General features: G+C 39.2%; 2 protein-coding genes across 2 annotated transcripts; both read right to left on the bottom strand.

The window, feature by feature from the left end:
- Positions 1 to 4277: 4277 nt before the first annotated feature.
- On the bottom strand, positions 4278 to 8135 carry LOC119491550 (zona pellucida-like domain-containing protein 1). Its single transcript, XM_037775692.1, has 9 exons — positions 8039 to 8135; positions 7403 to 7623; positions 6857 to 7041; positions 6685 to 6757; positions 6465 to 6562; positions 5048 to 5128; positions 4567 to 4735; positions 4375 to 4477; positions 4278 to 4282 (listed from the first exon to the last, which is right to left on the bottom strand). The coding sequence occupies exons 1-9, from the start codon at positions 8133 to 8135 to the stop codon at positions 4278 to 4280; spliced, it is 1032 nt and encodes a 343-aa protein (XP_037631620.1).
- A 3360-nt stretch (positions 8136 to 11495) lies between these two features.
- Positions 11496 to 17675, bottom strand: LOC119491916 (zona pellucida-like domain-containing protein 1). Its single transcript, XM_037776180.1, has 10 exons — positions 17505 to 17675; positions 15387 to 15607; positions 15087 to 15268; positions 14696 to 14768; positions 13812 to 13909; positions 13403 to 13483; positions 13010 to 13181; positions 12833 to 12938; positions 12059 to 12088; positions 11496 to 11803 (listed from the first exon to the last, which is right to left on the bottom strand). The coding sequence occupies exons 1-10, from the start codon at positions 17641 to 17643 to the stop codon at positions 11631 to 11633; spliced, it is 1275 nt and encodes a 424-aa protein (XP_037632108.1). The 5' UTR covers positions 17644 to 17675; the 3' UTR covers positions 11496 to 11630.
- Between the last annotated feature and the right edge of the window lie 276 nt (positions 17676 to 17951).

The following is a 17951-nucleotide window of genomic DNA, read 5'->3' as shown; positions in this document are numbered from 1 at the left end:
AAATAGTCAAATGAGATTAATTAGTGACCTTTAGAGGTCAAGACAAAGTCAGGTTAGTTGTTTCCACTGGTTCCAGTCTTAATGCTAAGCTAAAATGAACAGTGGCTTTAGTTTAACCAATAGTTCAGCTAACAGATATGACAGTATCTTCTCATCTTGAAACCAAATAATAGTATTTCCTAAATTGTTGAAGTATTCCCCCAAACACGTACAGGATGTAGCAAAGAAATGGTGTCCTCTTCGTTCTTCTTCTGCTTCCCCTGATATGATGTGAACATGACATTACACTTTGCCCACAGTTTCCCAGCATCACTGTCTCATTACAAAAGGTTAATGGAACAGTTGGACCTTCCAGCGTGACTTCGGCTGCTCAACAGTCCAGCAGAGTCCTACCTTTGTTAAGTTTTTCACATTTACCTGCCTCGAACCCATTTTTTTCTTTCTTTTTTTTACCACATTAGCACATCACATCAGCCCATTAGCACGACTCTGACACTGTTTGTTCAAAGTCATCATATTCCATGAGCCTTCATGTTCATATGCCAGCCCTAAAATTACAGCTGGTCCATCAATTTTTCATGATTGTGCTGTCTACTAAACCTAATGTATAGCCTACAGACAGGCTCATATGCATATTAATTCAAATGGCAATGACAGGACAATTATTCTTTTCAGCTGAGGACAAAACCGGACCAAACTGTTACGGCCTCACAGACAGGGGGTGGCAGATAATAGGCTGAAATAAACAGCTTTTTGATGGCAGCTATACAAAGGCTGCCGACAAAGATGCATCAAAACATGAGTAGACTTTAAATATGGTGAGATACAAGAAAAATATGCACCGTCAAGAGCTGCATAAGCATTACAAATTTGTAGCTGCTCCTCACTCTGGTTCCCCCCACAGCTATTAACGTTATAGAGGGCAAAGCAGCTGGATTCAAAGGTTAATGTCCACACCATTAGAGACCGACAGAGCATGCGTTTATCCCTGTTGGTTTAATTAAATTACAGCGAACTCATAAAGGGGGGGATTTATCCCGAACATACAGTTACTGCAGTCCTAATGGAGCACTACCATCAAGCTCAGCTGATTTATCCCCCTCATGTTTCAAAGTGGGTCGTCTTGTCATGGAGTTTGTCATGGCCTACTTAACAATACTGGAACTCGTAATTAGATCGTTTGTCAAGCCAGCTGATTGCTTTGCTTGTTCTTTTTATGGTGTACAGGAGGAGACGTCCTGCTTTTCATGGGGTCACTCAGAAAATCATCGATCTTGCCGCACATAAACTGGAAATATAGGCAGCTTGTGAACTTTTCCCTTGAGAAAGATGACATGAAGAGAAATAAGCTTTAACTTGTGAGCAATGAAAATAATCAAATCCTGGTTGAATCAGAGGTTCTACGGTAGTATTTTGGATATTTCTGGGTGCTAAACTCGCCACAAAGTGTTTTAATTAATGGCACTCTGTGTGGCCAGGTTAACTTGAAAATCTCAACAAGCCTTCAAAGATGAAAAAAAATGGTGATTAGACACCCTCTAGTGGAGGATCATTACAAAAACATCACTCCACACAAACCTCAACACAAACTTTCTTTTATCCTCTGTGCTTCCAAAGCCAAGCACATCAAAACCTCAAACTGAAGGAAACTCCTGAAAGTATGAATTTGAAACACAATATTCATATTGAACAGCTCCACTTTTTGTACGATCTACATTCCTCCAGTTATAAAACAGCATAGAAGTGGGTGTGCCAGTTACACTCAGTTTGATGAATTAATCCTTTTCATTTCCTTTAAATTCCCAGATCGACCGCACTGAAGATAACCAAAGCCTTCTTGTGTGTCAGGAATTGTTTCATGTGGACTGTGAAACATCGGATTGCAGAGTATATACTCTCGACTGCAGGTGAGCGTCAGCTGTTTGAAGACACGACCTCTTGTTTCATATGTTGCGAGCTTTAATAGTAATAATACATGCAAGACATGGGAAAATGGCACAAATATACACAGCAGCAATCATTCACTTTGTGGAAATATAAACTTTCTCAGAACAGTTGCCACAGAGGATTATACATTATTACAAGCATTACAACTAAGTAAATTCCCCTGATATGATGCAGGCTTGAATGCATCATTCAAACAATCAAATAAATAACTAAATTCACCCACTCTTGGTATCGTTGCATTTCAAGTGAAGCCGTTGGATTATTTAAATGAATCTGTGTCGGTATGATCAACGGACTGAAGGGCAACTCATTTTGCATCTAGAATTTAATTAACTATACATAACATGCAACATGTCAGCTCTGGCTTGTAAAACCATCAAAAGTCCATTAGAGATTGTTACAAGGTGTGCAATCCACTGTCTGTATCAGTCATGTTCATGATTCATATACAGATGTAGATATTCATTTATAAACAAGAAGTCTTAGTACTTGAATCAAAAAATATTTACTAACTGAGAATAAACCAAAAAGTGTAATAATTAAAATTCATCGCCTTCATTTTTTTTTTCTTTGACTTTGGCTGTAAATTAAAGGAATAATTCGACATTATGGAAAATACGCTTATTCGCTCGTCTTGGAGTTAGATGAGATTGATGCACTCTCATGTATGAAAACATGTAGCTTAGCTTAGCATAAACACTGGAAACAGAGGGAAACAGCTAGCCTGGTTCTAACAAAGCACCTCTAAAGCTCCCCAAATAACACGTTACATGTTGTTGGTTTAATTCACAGAAAAACCAAAGTGTAAAATTGAGAATTCGCCAGTTATGTCCCAGACTATCTACCAGTAACTTCCTGGAGAAAGCAAATAAGTGTATTTCCCCAAAATGTCGAACTATTCCTTTAAGATGACAACTGAATTTCTTTCTTTCTTCCCTTTATACCATGCAGTGCATCATGATAGGTGCATTACTCAGACTTCTCCCTCCATAATGTCTAACAGCCTGTGAAGGATTGGAAAGAAGCATTAAGTGCTCCAATCAATAGTTTGATTCAGTACAGAGCAGAGTCCTACATACATGCATTATGCACCTCCACCAGTGAATGTGAATGTCACCCTGTCAAACTCATTATGTCATTTAGCCTGCGCTGACCTCCGTTCATTAACATTGTGAGCCGCTGCTAGCTTAGCCGCTTCAGCTTTCGATAAAAAGTCGCCGCCATCAAAATGGCTGCAACCCCCGTCACGACGAGGGCGGCCACGGCGATCCCCAGGCCAACGGACGCGCCCTTGCCATCAGACAGCGCTGCGTACAAAATGAGAGTGACATTATGGGATGCTCTTGTCCAGCAGACAACAGAATACATTATGCTGCTTTTCATTTCTGGAGGAAATTTCATTAGTAAAAATCTTTGTGAAAGGCTGTTCTCATGGCAGTCAAGTTAATAAATAACATACTTACCCTCTTCTTTGGATTGAATTGCTGCAAGACAGACAGACAGGAAGAGTCAGTATCTCATCACGGGGGAATTGTTATATTTGCCAAAATATTGGGGAAAATAAATTAAATTACTAGAGGGATAGAGAGATGTGATGTGCCAAAAACAAACACTTTTACAGGGACTGGACTGGAGTCAAACTATTTTTTCTATTTACATTTTTCCCTAAGTAATAGTTTTTAGTGTCTAGTAGTTTCGATGATAACTTTTTGGGGTCATTAATGTGATTAATTTAAACTTTTTAATCAATGTTTGTGACGTAGCCTAGCAGACGCAACATGTTCTTGTATAATATGTATGTATATATCTATTTTTTCTGCATTTTATTCTATATTTTATATTCTTTTTCTCTATTTTAGCCCTTTTTATAAAAGCACATTTTGTCACCTATAAGGAAAGTCTCAGACAAAGTTGCTTATTCGCTCTCTTGCAGGAGTTATATCAAAAGAAAATTAGCTTAGCTTAGCATAAAGTCTGGAAACAAGGGTGAACATCTAGCCTGCCTGTGTCCAAAGTAAAAAAAAAAAAAATCCATCAGCACCTTTAATGTTCACTACTTAACATATTAAATCTTGTTTGTTTAATCCGTAAAAAGAACCTGTGTCAAAACAACATGTTGTGGTTTCTATGTGGGATTATGTGCTGGGAGCAGTGACTGCCTGACAACCTCGGGGTGTAAACAAAACTCCAGGAAGTCACTGCAACCAGCCAGGAATTAGTTTTACACTTTGTTTGTTTGCTTTAGAGGTCCTGGTAGATGTTACCAATTTAGACAGAGCTGTTTCCAGTTGTTATGCTAAACTAACTGGCTGCAGGCTATAGCTTCATATTTAGTCTACACACTTGAGAGTGGTGTCAATCTTCATATCTAACTCTCAGCAAGAAAGCGAATAAGCGTATTTAAGAAAGACACATGGGGGGACATACAGTTCTCTGTCTTGGTCTTTATAGCCACTGTGAGCACAGACGGCTCAGTGATGCTCTCCTGGACAACCATGGACCCCACGCTCCTCCTCTTCCTGTTGCATTGCTGTGGATCAAACCAGATGGAGAGACATGAGCTTGTGATCCGGCAGGAATTGGAGATTTCTGATTGAAATGCAAGCAGCGCCTCCCCACCTTGAAGGTGCTGCAGGTGCTGCGCTCACAGAGTCGAGTGATGCAGTGCAGATAGTAGGTGGAGATGGTCTCATTCTGCTGCTCGATGAAGCGGAACGCCGGGAAGAAGAAGCGTGCCTTTTGGCTATCCCCGTTCTCCAGAATGGTGGTGAGCTGATCTACGGAGCACCTTTCAATAGAAGGCGAACCTCACAAGTGCCCCATTTGCACATCACACGGATACATACAGGCAGTGTATTAATGATAGAAAGGAAGGGAGATGAAATCAAGACGAGGGCTCCCTTTGGATTTAGAGGTAGCTGCGGTGCACTTATTGCGAGGAAGAGAGGAAAACCTGTAGATATGTGTAAAAGTTTAAATTTAAACTGCTGGGCCGAGAGACAGATCCCATTATAAAGCCTTTAAGGACTGGAAGAAATTCGAAAGTTACAAAAAGTAGGAGGCTTAATACTTTCTTTACAGAATATTTTTAGGGACTTACGAGACAAAAAGATTAAAGATGGTGGAGTTGAAGGGCTGCGGATTCACCGAGGCGTAGCACCGGTCCAGAAGAACAAAGTACCTGTGGAGAAAGAATAAGGTCCACAGCACCGAGTCAGAGACTCCAGGTCACAGGTGGAATCCTAAAATTTACAATCTAACAAGACACAGTTGGAGAGGGCATGGTTTTTACCCCAAACTGAATGTGATTATCATAAAGTGGGCATGTCAGTGAAGGGGAGACTCCTGGGTACCCATAGAACCCATTTTCATTCACATATCTTGAGGTCAGAGGTCAAGGGACCGCTTTGAAAATGGCCATGCCAGTTTTTTCTTGCCAAAACTAACATAACTCTGGAACGTTATTTAGCCTCCTTCCCGACAAACTAGCATGACATGGTTGGTGCCAATGGATTCTTTAGTGTCATATGATATCTGTATCTTCACTCTATAGCTCTCTCTAAAACTGAACCTGCTACAGCCTCTGAAAGACAGTAAAGTCGTTTGGGATTCCCCACTATCCCATTGGTCTCAGAGGGTTAAGAGTAGATCCCAGATGACTGCAGTACAGCGACAGAAGTGAGAACACTCCTACTGAGATATGTTTTGGAGTGAATGTAAAAAGTGTCATTGGTCATAGCTGAAGCAATATGTACAACTCAGAATAAGATAGTTTTAGCCTATTACTTTTCAGCTGCGCAAACAACGAGAATAAAGCTGCCATTGATTTTGTTTACAATCACTTTTGGCATTTACAAAAAGTCCGCACTTGTAAATGTGTTACTGAACTCTCCTTATGATTTCTCTAATGTACTCATCTACAGCAGGAATTTCTTTCCTGCTTCAATTTTGTTTTCTTTTTGTTTCCATTTCAGCCAGTTTCTTCTTCTTATTGTTGTTATGTTGTTGTTCATTTGACATCTTAATTGGTAATGGAGGTATTAAGGATTCCACACAAATAAAATATACATTTCTTTTGAATTAAAATCATATTTTTCAGAACTAAGTAAAATATAAGGATACTTTTTTTTAATGAGCAATATGGCAGATAACAGGGTAAATAGGGTAAATCCACAACCCCAAAATCTTGGGAACATCTGGTTCACAGCTGGTCTTTTAATAATGCATTTTGTTTTTGTTTTTGTTTTTTTACATACAATCTTAATCTGAAAAGTAACTAGTTGTCAGATAAATGTAGGTGAGTGCAAAGTAAAACATTTCCCCCCGGAAAAGTAGTGGAGTAGAAGTGCAAAGAAGCATAAAGTAAAGTATCTCAAAATTGTACTTAAGTAAATGTACTTATTTCCTTTCCACCTTTACTTAAGTGTAACCCTTAGACGTTTAATAAATATAGGTCCAGGTCTGAACCAGACAGAGAAGAAGCTGCAGGTGTCGTGTATAATGTTAATGGTTCTTACTGTGATGTCAGGTTGGATGCAACCACCTGCACGAAGATGTCTGTTCTCAGTTCCACACCCAGAGCTGGCAGGACGAGGGGTTTGGTGTAACTTTTATCCTGGCAAAGGAAGAGAGGGTACAAAACATTATACAAGCTCTTACGTAAGATTAATCAGTTTACGTCGGTGCTAGGCGGAAATGAGGACAGGTGTAGTTGGTGTGAAAGGTGTAGGGTGGCACCTGGTACAAAGCCATGCTGAGGGTGCTGATGAAGCTCCCATTCTTGTCCCTCACCGCAATGGAGGAGGATGACCTACGAGGAAGAAAGGAATGAGATCACACTCGGCACACAAGTGAAATGTTAGAAGTGTTAATGTATTTCTTAACCCACATATTCTAACTGTGCACTTACACTTCCGCCTGGGTGTTGTTGACGAGATACTCCAGTGGGTAAGCACATGAATAGTAGTACTTGAGCTCTGCGTTGTAGGTGATCGTCCCGGTGGTGGTGTCGAAGGACCGGACCACCCCGCTGACGTTGACCTTCTGGATGTCAGAGAAGTCGGAGAATATGCCCGTCCCTGGCGCGCTCGTGGTCTGAGGAATTATTTAATGGAAGGCATGATTATTTAAGAAATGCTTAAAAATAAATGCTGGCCAATGTCTCTGGCACAGCAGGCGGCGGTGATGAAATCACAGCGAGAAAGTGGAACAACTTTCTCATTCTCCTCAGAAAAAGGAAAGTTGTGGGATTGCATGTGTCTGTGTTAAATTAAGTCAAAAGCGACTGAAATCCTCTCATTTCGACCCTCTTTTTCACTTCTTCTTGCACAAAACACAACACTCAGATACCCTTTCGACTTCCTAAATCTGCTCTCCTCAGCTAAAGGTTGACAAGTCACATCACCACCATCCCTCATGACTCCAAATCAGGACATTTCATTGATGCCATACTCACCAAGAAGTTGCTCCCGCAGGCGTTTCCCTGTCTGATGGGGAAGCTGAACCTCAGCACAGGAGGTGTCACCGAGCTGTCCAGCGTCCCCTGACAGTCCACATTGTCCCGGATGTGATTGAGGATCAGCAAGCTCGCGTTGTATCCGGTGTAGACAACCGGGCAGATTTGAATCGCCAGTTTGATGGCAGATGTGCCGCACACCACGGCAATATCAGTGTATTCTGATAAATGACATCGTTATTGATTCATTTTAATAATAATTTAATGGAATCATGCTCATCCAAACTGCTATTCAACATGCAACATTCAGATGGAAGAACTTTGTTGTGAAAATGGATGGACAAATATCATAGAAAAGCTTGCAATTTCATATTAAAAATACATTTTAAAATCCCAAATATATATGAAATAAATAGTTGCACAGTAAATAAGATCATAAATATTTCATTATTGTTTCAACATCTACATTTCTTCTGTAAACACCAGTGCAATTAACACTCTTTCAAGTGTGGTAATTAAATATCTGGAGTGAACTAAAATCAATACGGCCTCCCCAGAGGTTTACATTTGAACTAATCTATATGACCCCTTCAATCCAAAACAAATAAGTGAGATTGAAGGTCACGCTCATTGTACCTGGTCTTCTGGCAAGCGCTCCGCAGTCAGATATGCTGAGGGCCTCTCGGCCCGCAATACACAAGGAGGTCAGGATGAGGACGCTGAATAAAGCCATCTCACTGCTCAGCCCTCTGTGAAAAAGCTGAGGCAAACACACAGACGTCACACACAGAAAAATCCTAATGAATCCAGCACAATGCAGAAGTCCAGTGAGGCCGTTTTAAACAATATAGGTCCACATTTAGATGCTTAATCCAGAGCTGCCAATCAAGGAAACTTTGCTTGCCTCTTGGGTATTACCTCCTCAGTCTCTTTGTAGGTTTAGGATAAGAGAGCAGTGGACTGTTTTATATATGGTGAGCGTGACCGTCGTGTGGTCACAACGCTGTTTTGGGATTGGATGGAAACGGGGTCAATGCCACTTTGGTGGGGCTGCTTCAGTTTGCGTAAACAATCCTGGCTGAGGTCCTCTCCTGGAGGCAAATGATGAAACCCAACACAGTCCCCTTCAAAGTTACATGCCTAAACAATGTCCATATACGTCTTTGTGACTTTGTGTGGGAAATGCAGCCCCCTTCGCCTGCTAATATGAAACATAATCAAGTAAAAGTATGTATGGTTTCTATTCACCTGGGGCCTCACGCATAATAGAGAGAAGAGGACCTGTTGTCTTCTGAGGTGTTTGGTGGATTAATGTATCCTGGATGACCCTTAATGTAACGAATTGGCACAAAAGACCTTTTATACGATGGCTTTTGATGCTCATAATTTCGTGACACGCTATCATCAACAAACATGTTACTCAGACTGACTTATTCAGACATGTGACTCACATTTATCAGGTTCCTATCAAGTACCTTGTGAATTTCTTATTTTTTGAAGTGTGAATAGCATTTACGTTACGAATATTTGTATTCGAAGAGTAGACATTCCCCTTCATTTAGACATCATTTATTAATTTATTAGATTAATGTTGAGGTTTGACTGATTGAAGAGGACAGTTGGAAACCCGATCTTGTCAGGTGAGCCACCTGGGAAGAGAAAGCTCTGATTGGGGTCAAGTTGAAGGATGGGCGTCTTCGTTTTGTCCACACGATCAAATACAGGACACGTTATTATTGTCATGACATCTGCACCTAAACATGAGTCCTTCTGTCCTCTCAGCCACACACACCTTCATATATATATTCCTCATGTCTTTGAATAATACGTTTTCTTTGGTGTTGACTCGCCTGAACTTGGCTTCAGCATTCAAAGCCAAATCCCAGCTTCATTTCCATTTCGGGAGAAGGAATCAATTATCGCTGGTAGTAAACTGAGAGGGGGGATGATAGCATTTATTCCTCTCATTTCAGTTATCTGTGGCCATTGTGGACGATGAATACATCACAAAATGGCTGTTGAAATGAAGGATTAGAGTGATAAAGAGCGGTGAATGCAGCAGAGTCGTGCAGGTCACGAAAACAGCCGCGGAGTCAGACACGTGAGACGCAACTGCCGCCAACAGACATTTATATAGGTCATCGGAAAAGAAAATCAATACGGCGAAAAATTGAAAGATTAATTCTGGCAGTCATCAAATGAGCTCTGGAGGTGTTTAGTATTTTGCTCATTTTCCTGGAGATTGGACACCAACGAGGCCGTGACATTTTGAAAACTTTCACAGATGTGTGTCAATATTAAAGAGGAATGAGTAAACTGATAGCAGACATATAAATCATGGAGGAAATGGCATGAAACCTGTTTAAAGAATTATTTATTACCCACAGAACAAATGAGTGTCATTGGGCAGCCAGCCATTAGGAGATGGTAGGTTGTGTTTACTGATATTATACAATTATATTATATTGATATCAAGTATGGTTGTTGCCATGTGAAAACCATGTATCATTAAAACTTTTTTTGAGCCAAGCTTTATCTTTTTTGTACCTGTAAATTATATATTTTTATTGTTTAAATACACACTGGGGTTTTTCACAGTTAATCAGTTAGTTAATTGAGATTAATCACACATTTTGTATCTATTCAAAATGTACCTTAAAGGGAAATTTGTCAAGTATTTAATACTCTTATCAACATGGGAGTGGGCAAATATGTATATATTTATTATTGGAAATCAATTAACAACACAAACCAATGACAAATATTGTCCAGAAACCCTCACAGGTACTACATTTAGCATAAAAAATATGCTCAAATCATAACATGGCAAACTGCAGCCCAACAGGCAACAACAGCTGTCAGTGTGTCAGTGTGCTGACTTGACTATGATTTGCCCCAAACTGCATGTGATTATCATAAAGTGGGCATGTCTGTAAAGGGGAGACTCGTGGGTACCCATAGAACCCATTTTCATTCACATATCTTGAGGTCAGAGGTCAAGAGACCAGTTTGAAAATGGCCATGACAGTTTTTCCTCGTCAAAATTTAGCGTAAGTTTGGAGCGTTATTTACCCTCCTTCGCGACAAGCTAGTATGACATGGTTGGTACCAATGGACTCCTAGTTTCATATGATAACAGTATCTTCACTGTAGCTTCAAAACTGAGCCCACTACAACTTGAATATCGCAAGTTGTGTTAATACGTTAAAGGAATTTGTGCATTAGTGTATATAAAGCAACCTGTTACATTAATCATCCCATACAGTATTTATTCCAGCACGGATGCTGAGATTGTTTTTTTCAACTGATCTAGATCTTGATAGTTATTTAAAGGAATAGATCAACATCGGAAATATTCTCAGTTGCTTTCTTGCTGAGAGTTAGATGAGGAGACTGATACTACTCTCATGTTTGTAAGTTAGCTAAACATCTCCAATGGTTAACAGTCCGTCTTTACGCTTAACTAAGCTAAGCTAACCATTACAGATAGTTAGCTAACAGACAAACATGAGAGTGGTATCAATCTTTTCATCTTTCTCTGCAAGAAAGTGAGGCGTATTTCCTAATATGTTGAAATATTCCTGTATAAAGTATGCACATTCTACATCCCAAACATATTTTTTAAACTTGATAATGCAGCAGAAAGCTTTAAACTGAATTCAAACATTCAACAATAAATCTACTTTCTTGATTTCAAAACACTGCACGATGCTTATGTGTTGGTTTTTAACATTGTAGGGGGTTGTAATGCTATACATGCTATAAAATGTGACTGTAAAAACAATAATTAAAAAAACATATAACAATGAACTTTTTTGTGATAATGGTTTAAATTTTGGTTTCACGCTAATCTTTATTTTTTATTAACCCACTTCATAAACTTTGTCTTTGACTTTTGTCTTTGAAGACCGACTATTTGGCTCACATCAAAGAAAGAAAGGGAATATTTCTGATGCAATCTTTTATTACAACTTCTAAAGATTAACGTTTTTCCATTTGCATCGTAGTTATGAGTGTAAAACTTCTGTAAACACAACATGACAATGAATAACAAGAATAATGAGGTACTGAAGGCAATAAATACACAACACCTACAACAATAAAATATACACATTTAATAATGTGTGTACAAAGGGAAGCGTACATGTACACAGTTTGTGTACTCAACATGTGTACACATTCTGCACATAGTGTCATTACCCAGATGTCATTATATACAGATGTTTGTTCATTTAAAGGTGGGGTTCCAAACACCTGAGGCTGTGGTTGTTGGGAGGCGGGACTTCTGCAGGAGGCGCAGCGACAGCAGGAGGAAGCCCACACTGACCCCACCCAGGATGACCACGCCTGAAACCAGAGCACTGGTCACCGGGTTCATGGGCTGGGAGGGGTCACCAGATGCTGGGGGAGGTAAGAAAGGTGAAGAAAAGCAGAAACTTGAAACAGACACGTTCTTTGACGAGGGCTTACATGATCCAAGTTTGTTTCTTTTACTTTCAGAAAGACAAGTGGAACTTTTTTTATTGTTGCCTTAAATCATCAATTTCCATGTGTAAGCCTATCTGCTAACAGTTAGCCTACCGTATCCCAGGACGTAGTCATGGGTGAGGTTTTAAACCTTTTTTCTGTTTTGTAACATTGCATAAGGGAGCTTACCAAGTTGGGAGTTGTTGACAGGAGTTTCATCTAAAAAAACAAATTTTAAAAAGTGTTTATTAGAATCATTTTTACAGATAATTCAATCTTAAATGTTTTTGTGGATATATTGATCTACGACATTTATCTAAATATTAAAGGAATAGTTCAACATTTTGGGAAATATGCTTTGTTTTTTTGCTGAGAGCTAGACAAGAAGATTGATACCACTCTCATATTTGTCGGTTAAATATAAAGTTGTAACTCGGAGACAGTTCGCTTAGCTTAGCATAAAGACTGGAAACAAGGGAAACAGTCAGCATGGCTCTGTCCAGAGGTAACACAATCTGTCTATTAGCACCCCTAAAGCTCATGAATTAACATGTTATATCAGGTTTCTTTAATCTGTACAGAAACCAAAGTGTAAAAATGTATGTATGTATGTATGTATGTATGTGTAAAAGTTTGTACAGAAGATTATGTGAGAGACTAACCAGGCTAGCGGTTTCCCCATTTCCAATCTTTCTAAAAATCCACCTACCAGCCCCTCTAAAGCTTTTATTCTTCGTGTTTTGTTTTGTTTTGTTTTGTACAAATTAAACAAACAAGATATAACAAGTTAATTAGTCACGTTTTAATGAGTTATATACAAAGCTAACTTAATTGGCTGCTGGCGAGAGCTTCATATTTAATGGTGACTGGTATCAATCTTATCTAACGCTCAACAAGAAAACGAATACACTTACTTCCCAAAATGTCTAACTATTCCTTTAAGAGTCAGTTTATTGGTCATACCACTCCTGGTGATGATTGGTCCAGCGGTGATGACGGCGTTCCCAGATGCCGCTGGCAGGGAATCAAGGCTCTGCTCTTCACTCCGCCTGCGCCGTCGCCCACAAATCTGCAAATCACATCATCAGATCTCAGTCCTCATTGAGGTCAGGAGACACAAACATGATTTTTTACACTTACCGGTATGAGCATGATGCAGTCGTCTGCCCGGCAAAGCTTGGTGACGCAGTGCAGAAACACAATCGACATCTTCTGGTGTCTGTGTTTAACAAAACGGAAAACCTCAAAGGAAAAACGTCCCATCTGACTCTTCCCATTCTCGAAAACTGTCGTCTGTGGGTCTTTGTAGCAGCTGAGTCAAAAGAGAAGAACACACAGATACACACATATGTACATGCACACACTGAAAATGACAGATTTGACATCTAGATTTATGCTTAAGCACTCTTTGAGAGAGAAAAAAAAGAAGTAGCATTCATAAGGGATAAGCCCTTTGGACAGCCTGAATGGGTAATGACTCCCTTTTGTGTTTTATCAAGTCATCATCTTGATGAGGAAAAAAAAAAAGATTACCCAAAGAAAAGGTCATAGCGGAGTTCATCATTAGGATTCCCTGAGGGGGTTGTGTAACAGTAGTCCATCAAGATGTTCCACCTGCAGAGGGACAAAACTGTGAGACGGGATGGAGGATAGAGATCTAACTGCACATGGGAAAACACAGATCAGGGCTTTCTCTGCTGCAGACTGGCGCCTTCATGTAGAATAATAACATAATGGCATAATGAATGTCGGCAAACCATAGAAAAAAAAGGACTAAATCTGTAAAAATTATGGTGGGAAAGATGCTGTGATTGACCAAAATATCACCTTTGCTTTGCTGAAGTTGTTCTTGTAATGGGAAAAAAGTCTGCTATATGAGCAATATTTAAGACTTCTTAGGAGAAAATCAATATTCAATAGTGAATAATCGGTTATTTCTTACCGTTTGTCTAAGTTTGTGGCTTTTACAGCAGCAAATACTCTGGTTTTCAGAGCCAATCCAGCCATTGGAATAGAGAGAGGTTGATTGTATGTTGAATCCTGTGTTGAAAAAAGTAAAAGTCAAGAGAAAAAGAAAAAGGTTAGTTTTTCCACTCAAAAGATGAAATAGGAAAATTGAAATTAAATGAAATAATCCTGAAATAGTCATCTATCAATTAAAAAATAGTCCTGAAATAATGAGTTTTTAAATGATAAGGCTGGTGATATTCTATATTTTGGTTATTGGCAATAAATCCCCTGAAAAGATGAAAACCAACAATGTTTTAGACCGTCTCTCACTACTTTCTGCTTGTTTGTGGCTCTCAGCCCCGCTTGTTCCTATTGAGATGTAACTCTTTAAAAACACATCACTAAAATATACTTACATGTTTTAAAAAGGCATATTAATTCCCTAAAACAGCTGGGCACTATAGTTTTTAGCAAGCGTCATTCAAACAGGAATAGATGCTGCATTTGTTGGGGACTATTTTCAGTGGCGGATTAATACACATTTGGTGCTCTAGTGAGAATTTGCAGCAGCCAGGATTGACTCAAAATAAACCACAGTGCCCAGGTTCATTGTAATGAAAAAAACATTAAATTCATTGTTGGTTCTGATCTTTTCATGGGATATGTTGACAGTAAATTAAATATGTAAGGATAAACCTGGTGATATTTCAGTTAGCCTCCTAACTGGCTAACTGTTACATACAACAGATTCACCACTAACTTGATTCAAAGATTATGAACATTAAAAAGATATCCCTCCTAATCCAAAGCTTCAAAGTGAATGCATTGCAATGGAAATGATTGCATATTAAAGGCTGGACAAAGCTATGTACTCACGTTGTACAGGATCATACTCAACGTGCTCACAAATGTGCCGTTGCTGTCCTTGACTGCTACGGCAGCAGAGGAGCTGTGAATAGATTCAACACATTTATTTCAATTGCTTTATGCGGCTGAACATTTAGAGGTGTATTTGCATGTGAATTAGCATTAAAGTCATTAAGGAAAATATGCATATTCTAAAATGAATGGTTCTCAGAATACCATAAGACACAAACCCACTCAGGCTTTTAAACCAGACGCTTAATTGTCACCACAGTTTAGGAGAACAATAAACAAATCTTAATTAATTCCTAATTAAATGAATAAATCTTAATGCAAAATCCACTGAGTAACTTCTGAAAGTCAAGCTGTCTTTTGGACATGATTTTGTTTGGCAGCAACTTACGATGCCAGCTGGGAGTTATTGACCAGGTACTCCAGTGGGTAGCTGCAGCTGAATTTATACAACAAACCGGGCAGGTAGCTGATTATAGCTGGCGGGTCAGGGGTGTCGATATAGCCTGAGACATTCCCAATTTGTACCAGAGACATGTTCCCATAGGCATTGGCCCCGTAGGCTGTGCTGACCTGCAGAGAGAGACATCTCAGTCACATCACTTTGCTTTCTCTCGAGTCAATAAACAACACGATGAAGCTGCTTATTGATTATATTAACACCATGTGCTCGTGTTGGTGTGTTCTTTACCACCAGGCTGTTACCGCAGGCCTCCAGAGTGCTGAGGCTGATGCTGAACAGGACCGCTGTGGGGAAGGTATTGTTGTTGACGAAGCCACGACATTGGGAGTCGCTGTGGTGACCGTTCAGGGCCAAATCTGCGTCGGTGTAGCCGGAGAAGAGCACGGGGCAGAAGTTGATCTTCAAGGTGATGGTCTGAACCCCGCAGTACACACTGATGTCCCGCTCACCTGGAGGGACAGAGGAAGAAGTGTTAACGCTTAAAAGAACGTTTCACAAAAGCAATTTGCGAGCACTGTTTCCCTAATGGTTGTCACTTGTTTGCAGATACATTTATGAGTCCTAAACAGCTATCACATGTTATTAAATTAGGTGCTGTAGTATAGACAGCGTGAAACTCCTATGGGGTGGAGGTTGGGGTTGATGGAGGAACACGACACAGGGTTTGTGTTCACAAGCGTTAAGTTTCACTTTCACTTTTCAAACTTACTTATTTTAAGCCAAAACAATGTTTTTTTCCCTAAAGAAGTTGTAGTTGTGTTGCCTAAACATTAGAACGTGTTACATTTTTCACTTTTACTTTGTAGTAGGCCCCTACTGTTCCACATCTATGGTGCTTATAGCGACTGATAACACCTATTTAATGGCCTGATAACAGTCGAATCAGGCACAGCAGCCGAGAGCACTGCTGCCTCACCATCCTACAAGCATTAATCTGACATCTCAGAAGGAAAATAGTGCCTGATTAGATGGTGGGATTGAAACCCAGTAGGACCTGTTACTTGGATACTGTGGGGAAAACAAATCTTTAAATCCGTAGTAACTTAATTACAACCACTGCTCAATGTGAGACAAGTAAGGCTGAAATCCACTTACCTGTATTCACCAGCTATAAAAGAGGTTTGACAATCAGCACAATGTGAATTTTCAAATCAATATGAGACAACTAATGAAGCTCAAATCACCCAAATTACAGAAACATCCATAAGAAAGTTTTCAACCTATTTTATATAGTGGGTGATATTTAGTTGCTTCCAAGTTTGTTCTGTTTATGTTATTTTGTCTATCCGCTTTAGGGTGGTAGGAAGGATTTTAGGTGCACAAAATAAAGTCTCTAAAATATTATTTAATTTATTTAATTTACATTCTAGCTATTCAGGTAGCTGTTCAATTATTTCTATGAAACTGTGTAGGAGGACATGATCTCAGTGTCTTCAATAGTAAAACAATTTTACTTTATCAGAAAAATATACTTTAAGTATCAAAAGTAATGTACTCGTACATAATTTCCCCCTCATTGATAAGTATCATTTTAATGCTGTAGCTAGTTCAAGTGGAGCTAATTTGGTAGTTAAATGTATAACAAGATATAAAATTTGTATCTTACTATTTGTTTTGATCTAAACCATCAGATTAAATATATTAAAGTAGAAAGTACACTATTTACAGCATATAAAGCTGCCAAACATAAGAATAAAGTACAAGAAGTACCATTAAAATTGTAGGCTACTTAAGAAACGTACGTGAGTAAATTGCACTTCCAATTTTTAACTTTTCCCAGTTTTAACTGTCCAATTTGGCATTTATTATCAATATAGACCCCATTAATAAATGGTTTAAAACACATTATAATGTAATTGTAAACAGATATAAGAACATTTTTCTATTTATTTACATAGTTATCAAAAATTACAACTCTTCCTTTAAAACTCTGGTATCACCAGTTAATGAATGCATGATGATGTAATATAACATAATTGTAATCATATAATAAGTTGTCTTCATAAGTTATAAATTCATTCATAAACATTTTGTACATTATACAGTTAATAAATAATTTAAATCACACTGAAAGCTCTGTTCATGTGTGTAATCATATCACGTGTTATACTGTATTACTAAGTATTTATTAATTGTTTATACACCAGTTATAGACGCTTCTTAGGAGGAGTTATAATTGATGACAAGTATATTAACAAACACTTTGAAAATGTCCTCATATTTGCTTACAACTACATCACGGCGTGTTATAAACCTTGCATTAAAGTTGTACCTGTGTTCCACCCCTGCAGGCAGAAGCGTGTCTGGATTGTAAAGAGAAAAGCTATTACATGATAGTATTCTCACCAGGAAACCTGCTGTGGTAGCTGGCGTCACAGTTGTACCCATTAAACTGCGTGGAGACCGAAGCGGCGTTACTCATCAGCAGGAAGACGAGGCACATTCGTGTCATTTCCGCACCTGAGAGAGGTTTGCCCACTGTCATCTTCAGAAGGTCAACATTGCATTAACCACATTCCTCAGGTAAGTGTAAAGAAAACAGCACTTATCTCAAAATTAGATGTTCAAAAACAATGTCCCCGCAAAGCCTCGCTTGTTTCCTCGACTGCTGCACGCTCTGACCTCTATCAAAGTAGTACAACCGTCTTTCCTCAGGTCCCTTAATCCTTCTTATCCTGCTCCCTCTGCCCCCTTTTACCTCAGCCGCTCATGTTGGCTCAAAACCTCTTTTACCCAACCCCTTTTAAACTGAGGTCACCCCTCTTTCCAGCTCATTTCATCCCCACTTCTCTT

This window comes from Sebastes umbrosus, chromosome 7 (genome assembly GCF_015220745.1).
Source record: "Sebastes umbrosus isolate fSebUmb1 chromosome 7, fSebUmb1.pri, whole genome shotgun sequence".
Taxonomy (NCBI): domain Eukaryota; kingdom Metazoa; phylum Chordata; class Actinopteri; order Perciformes; family Sebastidae; genus Sebastes; species Sebastes umbrosus.
Note: the sequence above shows the minus strand (reverse complement) of the source record. Positions and strands in the feature narration are given on the sequence as shown.

What these genes read in the sequence shown, in the direction of transcription:
- LOC119491916 (XM_037776180.1), bottom strand. Translation starts at nt 17,643, where the DNA reads ATGACAGTGGGCAAACCTCTCTCAGGTGCGGAAATGACACGAATGTGC. An exon ending in AATAACTCCCAGCTGGCATC is followed by an intron (nt 14,769 to 15,086) that starts GTAAGTTGCTGC and finishes ATCTATTCACAG; the next exon opens with CTCCTCTGCTGCCGTAGCAG. An exon ending in ACCAATCATCACCAGGAGTG is followed by an intron (nt 12,089 to 12,832) that starts GTATGACCAATA and finishes TTGTTTTTTTAG; the next exon opens with ATGAAACTCCTGTCAACAAC.
- LOC119491550 (XM_037775692.1), bottom strand. Translation starts at nt 8,135, where the DNA reads ATGGCTTTATTCAGCGTCCTCATCCTGACCTCCTTGTGTATTGCGGGC. An exon ending in AGCGCTTGCCAGAAGACCAG is followed by an intron (nt 7,624 to 8,038) that starts GTACAATGAGCG and finishes GTCATTTATCAG; the next exon opens with AATACACTGATATTGCCGTG. An exon ending in CCTGCGGGAGCAACTTCTTG is followed by an intron (nt 7,042 to 7,402) that starts GTGAGTATGGCA and finishes ATAATTCCTCAG; the next exon opens with ACCACGAGCGCGCCAGGGAC.